At 37.6% G+C, this 10121-nt stretch overlaps 1 protein-coding gene across 1 annotated transcript in view; it reads right to left on the reverse strand.

The window, feature by feature from the left end:
• Positions 1-9792: 9792 nt before the first annotated feature.
• PUS10 (pseudouridine synthase 10) overlaps positions 9793-10121 on the reverse strand; it is a 103063-nt gene continuing 102734 nt past the window's right edge. The window contains exon 17 of the mRNA XM_007938023.2: positions 9793-9831. Coding sequence (XP_007936214.1) covers positions 9793-9831 — 39 coding nt within the window. The remainder of the gene's footprint in view (positions 9832-10121) is intronic.

Below are 10121 nucleotides of genomic sequence, written 5' to 3' on the forward strand. Positions count from 1 at the left end.
GTAGCATAGTGCCTAAGGCACTTGACTGCTAACCAGAAGGCTGGCGGTTCAAACCCACCAGCCATTGAGAAGGAAGGTTGGGCGATTTACTTCTGTAGTGATACCACCTCGGAAACCCAAGGAGTGGTTGCTATGAGTCAGGTCCAACTCGATGGCACATAACAACAACAACAGCATGAAAAGAAAGCCCTTTCCTACCACCCTCATGCTTCTTTCCTTCATACCCAGACTTCTGAAATGCTCTCAATTTCCATTTCCTCACTTCTAGTCATTCCTTAGTCTAACAATCTCTGTCTTTAGTGTCTATTTTCTTGTGATATTTGGGAAAGGTGGCAGAGACTCCCCCCATTGTCAAATCTAGTGCCTTTTTATTCATTCCCTACTTGATCTCTCCATAGCCTTTGACCCTGCCAGCCACTCCCTCCTTGCTTTCTGTGGTAGACAAGATTCCTCTCTGATGTTGAACTTTTTTTTTTCCTCCCAGATTCTCAGCATCAGCCCTCATTTGGTTGTGTTTCCTCTGGACTGTCTCACCAATGCCCACAGCATCAGCTTCTCCCACCCTACCAGAATGCCCTTATAAACTGGGCTGCTCCACTCACCTTCTCTTCAGTAATGGCATTACATTTATCCTGCCACCCAAGATATTTATTGGGAACCTCACAATCTGTATTATTCTTTTTCTCTCTCACTCATAGTCATCAAGTCCTTTTGAGTCTGCCTCCTAAAAATCTCTAGCATCCGTACTTCTCTGGTCCTGTTGCTCTCAGTACAGGACTTTCATTCTTTTTCCTCAACCAGAATCTTTTCCATATGTCTCGTTAAAAACACCCCATTCCCCTTATGCCTTATTACTCAGTTAGCATTCCTTGGAAAAATGTTCTCATGCTTCCATGCCTTTAGCATGCTATCTCCTGTGCCTCTGGTTCTTGTACAACTGGAACACTCATCCTTTTTAATGCTGGACTTCTCCCCATGGAGCTTGCTCCCGCCTCCCTCATTGAGGTACAGCTTGCCCATGCCCCTATTTCATCCCTCTGGGTGAATTATAGTAATTTCAGTGTTTGTTGCACTTCCTTCGGAACTCCAGCACTTAGCACAGTTCCTGGCACATAGTTGGTGCTGAATAAATGGTAGTTATAAATAGAGAAGGAGCTCTGGTGGCACTGTGATTAAAGCATTGGGCTGCTAACCAAAAAGGTTGGTAGATTGAACCCACGAGCTGCTCTGCAGGAGAAAGACGGGGCAGTCTCCTTCCATAAATATGTACAGCCTTGGAAACCCTATGGGGCAGTTCTGCTTTGTCCTATAGGGCTGCTATGAGTCGGAATCAACTCCATAGCAGTGGATTTGGTTTTTGGTTTTTACTAATACACAGTTAAAAAAAAAAAAAAGTGTGAAATTGACATAAGAGTGATTACAACAATGTGGCCAGGGATATGGTTTTTAAAGGGAGAGGTACTTAACCTGGCAGGAAAAGCACTGATGCCAGGGTTACTTAAGCCTTGTGGATTACACCTCTCTTCCTTTACCCTCTCCCCTCCTTTTCTTTTAAAAAACCCTCCTACGGCTGTTTGAAGTTGAAACCAGCTCTATTGCAGTAGTAGTGTCAACTGTAGTAAATATTAATCTGAAAGTAATAGGATTATTTCATATCCCTGACCTTGCTCCTTCTCTCCACTGTACAAGGCAGATTTAATCTCAAGTCTCGCTTATGCATTTCCCCCATACCCTTGCACAGACTTGCCAGTGTTTGTGTAACAAATTCATGTAACTACATTATCAAATTAATTGAATGTCTAGTGTGCAAAGCACCATGTTTGATTAAGTTTTTTGGTTTTTTTTCTTTGAGAGATAATGTATGTACAATAAGTGTACTCACTTTAAGTATACAGCTTGATGGGCTTTTATATATGTAAGCACCCATATGACTACTATCTTTAGGACATTCCCAGCACCTTAGAAGTTTCCTCATGTCTCTTCCTCCTCTGTACCAACTACTCAGAACCACTATTTTGATTTGTATCACCAGAGCCTACTATCTTAATATCTCTAAAATTGATAACTGATCTCCGCTTACAACCTTGGTAGACAGAAACAGCTGGGCCATCATGTCTATCCTAATGCTTCCAAAAAACTATTCCATATTAAGAGAGACTTGGAATTGGTGATCCAGGCTGCCTAGCAGTGCCATATAATTTGTTATAGCATACGTTGATCTATTGAGATTTGAAGAAATTACCACATGCTGTTAAATATGATAGAGAAATGGAAAGAATAGGGAAATTTCTAATCAGGAGATCTGGGTTTGACTTTTTTAACTCTACCATGCAAAGGCTGTATAATCTTTTGCAAATCACACTTTATATGGGCTTATCTCTTCAGATATTAAATGCAGATAATATCCAGCCTACCTATTTCACAGAGAATGTGTTGTATTAAATATTGCATAAGAAAAAACTGTATATATTCTGTGGCCTTGTTTAATCTCTAATCCAAATACTCCTTCAAGTTTCTCATTCTGCAGAGTAAGCCAAATCATGTGGCTTAGATTCTTTAGGAAGACTCCTGAGGTGGGGTTCTTTCTGGAGTGTCTGGCTGTTGCCCAGATACACAGAATCTTCTTTTGGCCCTTTTCTTTCCAGAACCATTTCCTATTGTTTAGCAAAGATAAGGTCAATCAGTGATTTCCAATTCTATGACTCTTCATTGTTTTGCCAAAGTTGATTATGAACTGGATTACTTCCAGTAATGACTATTTGACTATTTTCCTAAAAGTGGGTCTTATCATAGCTGAAAAAAGTTGTCACTGAAAGATTGCTGATTGTCTTGTTTTCAGAGATTGAATATGAAAGGGGGAAAATTAGGATACATTTTCTATCACATATAATATAAAATTACATGCTATTTATTCACATTATAAGGCCAGAAATGGTAGCTGATCAGAGAAAAATGTATGGGTTGTCTGTATCCAGTTTTAGCCTTTGTGTGTCTAAGACTTAGTCAAATTAATGTTTTAACTAATACATTGTAGCAGAGCTTAGTTAAAGCACAACCATAACAGCAGTGGCTAAGACTGAATCTCAAAAACAATCATGTCTACAGGCAGTTATAAAAACAAATCCACTGATGTGCCCACTAGCCCTCTTAATAAAGGATAATTTGTTTAAGATGTAATCATTCTATTTATTCTAAATGTGTGTGGTTTTAGAAAAAAATACCACCCACCAATATTTATCTGTTTAAAGGGTAGATTTGTCATACTCTAATATTCTCATCACTTGTTTCCACAATTTCAGTTTACTATTAGCCTTTGAAAATTTTAAAGAATTTCAATTAAAATCCATTAAGCACCTATGTATAACATGTAACATATAATAATTAGTAAAAAAAAAAAAAAAAAAAGCAGTTCTTCAAGAAATGGAGTTTTCAGAAATAGCAGCAGGTAAATAAAATACAAATTTTGGTAAGAGTACTTATCAAACATTTGTCTTGCCTATTTTTTTCTTAAACTTTATTATCTAATCAGAATATTATAACTTTTCATAAAATACAGCAAGAAATAGATAATGCTGCCATATTCTGGGATCCATTTGTGCAATTCAGCCTCATAAGACTTCACTGCTGACAAATCTGATTTTTATTAAATAATTAACTGATAATGTTGGTCACTGGTGCACACTTTAGGTGGCTTTAAGATGAACTAAAAAGCACAAGCTAAGCTTTTGGGTAATGGGCATTCAGACCAGATGAACTCTTTAGAGATGACTTCTGTTCTAAAAGAATGTAGTTATAAAATACTGTTGACTATGATGAATCCAAGGAGGCCTTGTGGCACAGTGGTTAAAGCATTCAGCTGCTAACCAAAAGGTCAGTGGTTCGAACCCACCAGCTGATCTGTGGGAAAAAAATGAGGCAGTCTGCTTCTGTAAAGATGTACAGCCTTCCACTTGGAGGGGGATGGGTACAGGAGATCCTGGATATGGTAGGAGAACAGTATGGAACAAAACTGAAATTCATAAAAAAAAAATTTAAAAAAAGACCAGGTTTGCTGGTCTGATTGATAGAGCCTGGTGAGACCCCCCTGGGACTATGGGCCCCAAGTTACCCTTCAGGCCTGGAACTGAACTCACTCCTGTGGCTTCAAGCCAAACAACGGACAGGCATATGGGCTAAACATTTACATCAGGTAGATACACTCCTTGGAGCAGTCAATCATGGGAGAACAGAAGGGCAGTGTTTGCACAGAGAGACAGCTCGGGGTGGGACTGCATGGGAGGGAAGGACACAGGGAAGAGGTAACTATGGGGAGGAAGTGGGAAGAGAACTATTACACTGTGGGGAATTGTAGTCATGTCATGAAACAAAATGTGTATGAATTGCTGTATGGAAAATGAATTTGCTCTGTAAACTTTCACCCAGATCACAATTAAAAAACAAAAAAAAATGCACAGGCTTGCAGACCCTGTGGGGCAGGTTTACTCTGTCCTATAATACCACTATGAGTCCGAATTGACTTGAAGGCAGTGGGTTTGGTTTGGTTTTAGTTATAAATCCAAATCCCAGCAGAATGGCAATACCTTTTTTTTTTTTTTAACTGTTCTAAGTATTTTTATGCTTCTTAATGGCTGCAGTGAATTTGGAGGCACTGACGAAATCTTTAGAAGTTCTCAGGTACCATTCAATTATTTAATGTTAAGCTTTGTATCAAGATAAATAGGTTTTAAAATGTCAAAATGCCTTCTATTGTACAGAATATTTTATTACATTTGTAATGTCTTTGTATACAGTGATTTTTTTTTCTTGGTAATAAATGGAAAAAATTCTAAAACACTGAAATTTTGTTGCTATTTGACTTTAAAAATCTCAACCAGAATTTCTTTTCAAAAGCCTCTTCTTTATGTGGAAAATAGTAGTTTTGGTTGCTTAGAAACATTAGACATTTTTTATTGAATGTTACAGCTGAATATACTTGCATATGTAACTTTATCCTTTGAAATGCTCATTTTGAAGAGAACCAAAATGCCTGTTTAAAAGATTGTCATTTTCTGACTCCTTTCGTGCCTGTCTACCTATCTTCTGATCTGAGCAAGGTACAGGTAGGTGTTGATAAAGGGGGTGATGTGAGGGCCCCAGTGTAGGATTATAGTATGAAGCTTGAAGGGAGTATCTAGAGTAGTCCAGATTAAGGGGGCAACAACAGGAGATTAGTAATGTATGGGAGGTACTAATCTTTGAGGTAAATATATTGAGGCTAATGGGAGCCAATTTCTCCCTGTCAGAGAAGGGAATTATAAATATGGAAAGGAATTAAACTAGAATGGATTGGAATCGGAGGTACTGGTATAACTCATAGTTTTGAACATACGTTGTTGTTGTTATGTGCCATCAAGTCTGACCTGACTCATAGCGACCCCTCCTTGGGTTTCCAAGGCAGTATCTCTATGGAAGAAGATTGCCTAACATTCCTTCTGAGGAGTGGCTAGTGGGTTTGAACCGCCAGCCTTCTGCTTAACAGTCAAATGCCTTAGGCACTATGCTACCAGAGCTCCTTTTGAACATATATATAGAGAGAAATATATAGGAGGATGTGTGTGTGTTCCCTAGCTGTATTCTATGGAGCCTGGAAGCAGCATTACCGTAACATTAGCACATCTAGTGCCCACATCTTGGTTACTAAATACCATTTTCCACTAAAAGAATAATGGCTTCCTAGAGAACTAGCCATTCCAGGTCTGGGGCAGGGAAAACACAAGATGAGCCTTGTTCTGGTTACCTAGTGCCACTCTGACAGGAATATACCACAAATGGGATGGCCTTAACAAGAGTTTATTCTCTTAACAGTTTGGGAGGCTAGAAGTCTGAGTTCAAAGTACCAGGCTGTAGGGGCTGGGTGAAAGCCCCTCAACCTTGGGGTCCAGCCCTGCCTCCTGCTCCCGGCCCACTGGAGCTAGAGGAGTTTCTTCACTCAGACAGCTGCTGGCTGCTAAGGCTGACAAACCCAAGGTTGACAAGTAAAAAGGCACAGTCTCGATGTTACCAAACCACATGGCAGGCTGCTGAACAATGACATGGCTACATGTAGAGTCCAAGTGTACCATAAGCTAGAGGCCGTTCCCCAAGGCTTCAGGTTATATGCAGGAAGCAGACCACACCCCTAAGGCAGCTATTCGGATGTTCACAGTAGATTCCACCATGGAGTTGATTACCAGTCTCATCGTGGGGAATACTACATCCAGTTGTCCAGCCATTCAACCAAGCCCAGCCAAGTTGACACACAAACTGAACTACCACAAGCCTGGAATTTCATTTTGTATCAGAAAGCGAGAACATGCTCAAAGAATGATAGGTTCATGCCATGCCAAAAGGAGACAGGAGGCAACTAGGAGGGGCTCCCACTGGCCAAATCTTGAACACTTATCATCAGAATAGGTAATGTTAGTAGCAGATTAAAACCCATTGGATAAAATAGAAAGTCACAAATGCACAGTGATATAAATAAATAGCGGACAAGGGAAAGCTCTATGTGTCAATGATTTGCTAATCAATATATGTAGGAGAAATTGTGGAATTAGAAAATCACTATTTGGCAATTATTTCTATAATTGATTCAGGCAGAAATCATCAATGGCTTGTTTTCACGAGTGATGGTCACCCTACAAGATACTTATTAATTGCAAAGGGAAAGCATGAGTACAAGTGGAGAAGCCTGACAGACGTTACCTTAATCAGCTGATCAGAGTCCAGTCACTGGTAACTGGACAAATAAAAATTATGTGACAGCTGATAAGATGCAATAAGAACATAATTGCTCTTTTGTAGCTTTCTTGCCAAAAAAGCACAACCTAAATCTAGTAATTGTGGAGACATCAGATAAACTCAAATTGAAGGAATTTTACAAAATAACGAGCCTGAAATCTTAAAAAAAAAATGTCAAAAGTAATGAAAAAGTCAAATATAGAGGAATTGTTTCAGGTTGGTGGAGACATAAACGAAAGCCTAAGTGTTATCCTTGGAATGAATTCATTGCCTATGAAGGACATTGTTGGATGTGCAAAACTTGAATGGGGTAGGTGGAGTAGATGATAGTAATGTATCAGTGTTAATTGCCTCATTTTGATGGTAAATCATGGTTAAGCAGAGGAATGTCCTTGTTTGCAGGAACTACACATAAATGTATTTGGGGTGGTAGGGCAACATCGACTCAGTGATTCAGAAAGTTTCATACTTTTCTGGCAACTTCCCTGTATTTTTTATATTATTTAAAAATGAAAAATATATAATTATAAAAGTAATGTTTACTTCATAATAAAAGTGTACTTTTCAAATCAACTCTGAAGAGTTTACATAACAGTTCATTCTCTTGTTTAGACTTAAAAATCAAATAATCATTAAGCTCAAAAAAGAAAACATCTACCAAAGTAAGATGTTTTTCCTTTATGATACAGGAATTTAACTTCTAAATTTACTTCAGATAACTTGCAAATATAACTGATTATATCTTAAAATCTTGGACAATTTTCATTTTACCAACTTATTTTTTTTTCTTGACTTTTCCAAGTATTTAGAGTTGTTTTTCCTAAAAAGAAGCCACAGATTATATTTGAGATAAAAGAGACACTAAGAAGTACAAAGTGTTATTAAAAGAGTGTTCATTTTAACAGCTACAAAAGGAAATCATAAACTCATACCAGTATAGTTTATAAAAGCAAAAGTGAAACTATAGTACTGTCATCACTTAAAGTTCCCAGTTCTACATAAAGCAAAGGCCCCACATTAATTTTTAACAACCTGTTGTCTCACAATTATCTGAACATTTGGGATAAGGGCAGTATCTACAGCTCATGTTTACTCTTTGCTTCAAATGTTGCACAAATGGACGCATTTAATAGCAGTCTTCTAATGTAAGCTCGCCTGGGTTCTTGATTCTTCCATTTTGCAGGTTCTCTTCAAAGCTGAGCCAAAAAGTAATATGCAAAGACTATCTTCCAAATTACTTACATTTCTTTTAAAGCAAAATTTCTCCCAGAAACTGAGAAACATTCACACAGAAGTTCTTCCCTTTTTTATCGAAAGTTTATTTCTGTCATCTCTTTCTCATTTTCTGGTATTGAAAACTCACCATTCTTCATATATGAGACACACAGTTTCAAAAGGGGAGGATGATAGATTTAAATCAACAATCGTAAAACATTTTCCTGCTTTCCAAAGTGAATAATTTATCTTCATATCTACGAACGATGTTTTAACAGTGAGATGGGAAACATAATCCCATACTGTCCAAGCCACATATTCTAAAATAAGCTGAAATAGGCAAATTAGAGTGATGGAAATTATACTTAAATGAGATTCTTTCTGAAACTTTTAATGACTCATCTATTTTCTTTGGGTTTTTCTTACTTTATCTGTTTTTCTTCACAATTTCAACTGATGCCTAATTTAAGAACAAATGGTAATTATATCAGATTGTGTGAAATATACTTGGTCTATTTCTTAGTAAATTCCTTGATTTGGTACCTAAATTCCCAAAGTCAAAACTCATGGTTACATGAGTTAAAACAGCAAGCATCCTCAGGGACCTCCTTCACACAGTAGGTGCTCAATATAGGGTTTATTAGAAAGGACCCCAGAGACTAGGAAACTTCGGTTACAGACCTTGATATGGAAGTAACAATTGTGCACGAGTCATTTAACTTCTGTGCTTTGGTTTCCATATGTGTCAAATGGAGATACTCATCTTCTTTTCCATATTTGAAATGGGATAATAGATTGAAGCCCTCTGAAGTAATATCAGTTTACCTTTGTTCAGCAATCTAAATTTTTCATAATCTGACTGGGAATTGAAGTTATATTAAATAGCTGTAGGCACTTGTGTCTCCTTATTTAAAAGACTTAGGTAATTAAATTCTCTTACCATGGTATGCCTCTTTTCCTAAGGTTTTATTTTCCCTCCACAGGAAACGTATTGACAATTTTTATTTGTCAAAACTGTGAAGTCATGAAGATCCGTGACAAATCATACTCAAAAGTCTTTCTATTGGTAACAGCTTGAAGCTTACTGGGAAAAATATTAATGACCTCAGATTTACATTTGCTGTTTTAGAATATTACAGGTTACTGTGCTATATAAATCTGCCTCTGCATAGATACAACTTTTATCCAGATAATTAAAAAAGTTTAGAACACTATTTTAAAGGTGGTATATTTCTTGTAAAGGAGCTCTGGTGGTGCAGTGGTTAAGCACTCAAGACACTAACCAAAAGGTCAGCAACTCGAACCCACCAGTCGCTCCATTGGAGAAAGATGTGGCAGTTTGCTTCTGTAAAGATTACAGCCTTGGAAACCTTATGGAGCAGTTCTGCTCTGTCTTACAGGGTTGCTATATGTTGGAATCAACTCAACAACAACAGGTTTTTGGATGTCTCTTGTGGAGAGAAATCTTACAGAAATTGTAGCTTCTCAGATTAACAGAGAATGTATCCTGTTTGCATACCTCTCTAATGGAAATAATTAAAAGGGAGAATAGTTTCATTTCATATTTTGCTTTGGAAGGGCTGGAAGGGGAGAAAGAAAAATTAAAGACATCCTTATAGAGCAATTTAACACAAGATATGTCCACATACATAGATCCTGAGATGTTATCAACTAATTTAAAATCACACATAGATCAACATGATCCAAATGGTTTCCAAGACACCGTTATGGTAAGTAAATAGCCATTTTACATCGGGTGCTGAATGGATGTCCACATCATGCCAGGAAAGCTCTATTCTTTGTCTTCAAATTTGAAAGTCAGTCCTCGAGGGCAGGGGGCCAGTCCACATCTACAGACTAGAAGGAAGAAAATAAGTCATTAAATAAGATACTCCTGCTCCAGTAAGCATTTGTTGGTAATTTAATAATATATTTATTAGTTTTAATATAATGCAACAAGAGAAATTGAATTTGAAGAAAAGAGCTATTGAATATTACAGTTTAATACCCTAAAGACCATTGATTCTTGAGGTGGCTGGCAAGATGGCGGACTAGGCAGAAAGACTGCACAGACCCTCTTCAACAAAGAAAAGGGAAACCAATTAACACAGACACAGAAGATAATCCTGGACCCCTGCACCTTGAAG

The sequence above is a fragment of the Orycteropus afer genome, unplaced genomic scaffold (genome assembly GCF_000298275.1).
Source record: "Orycteropus afer afer isolate SDZICR_OR568_19922 unplaced genomic scaffold, OryAfe1.0 scaffold00046, whole genome shotgun sequence".
Taxonomy (NCBI): Eukaryota; Metazoa; Chordata; class Mammalia; order Tubulidentata; family Orycteropodidae; genus Orycteropus; species Orycteropus afer.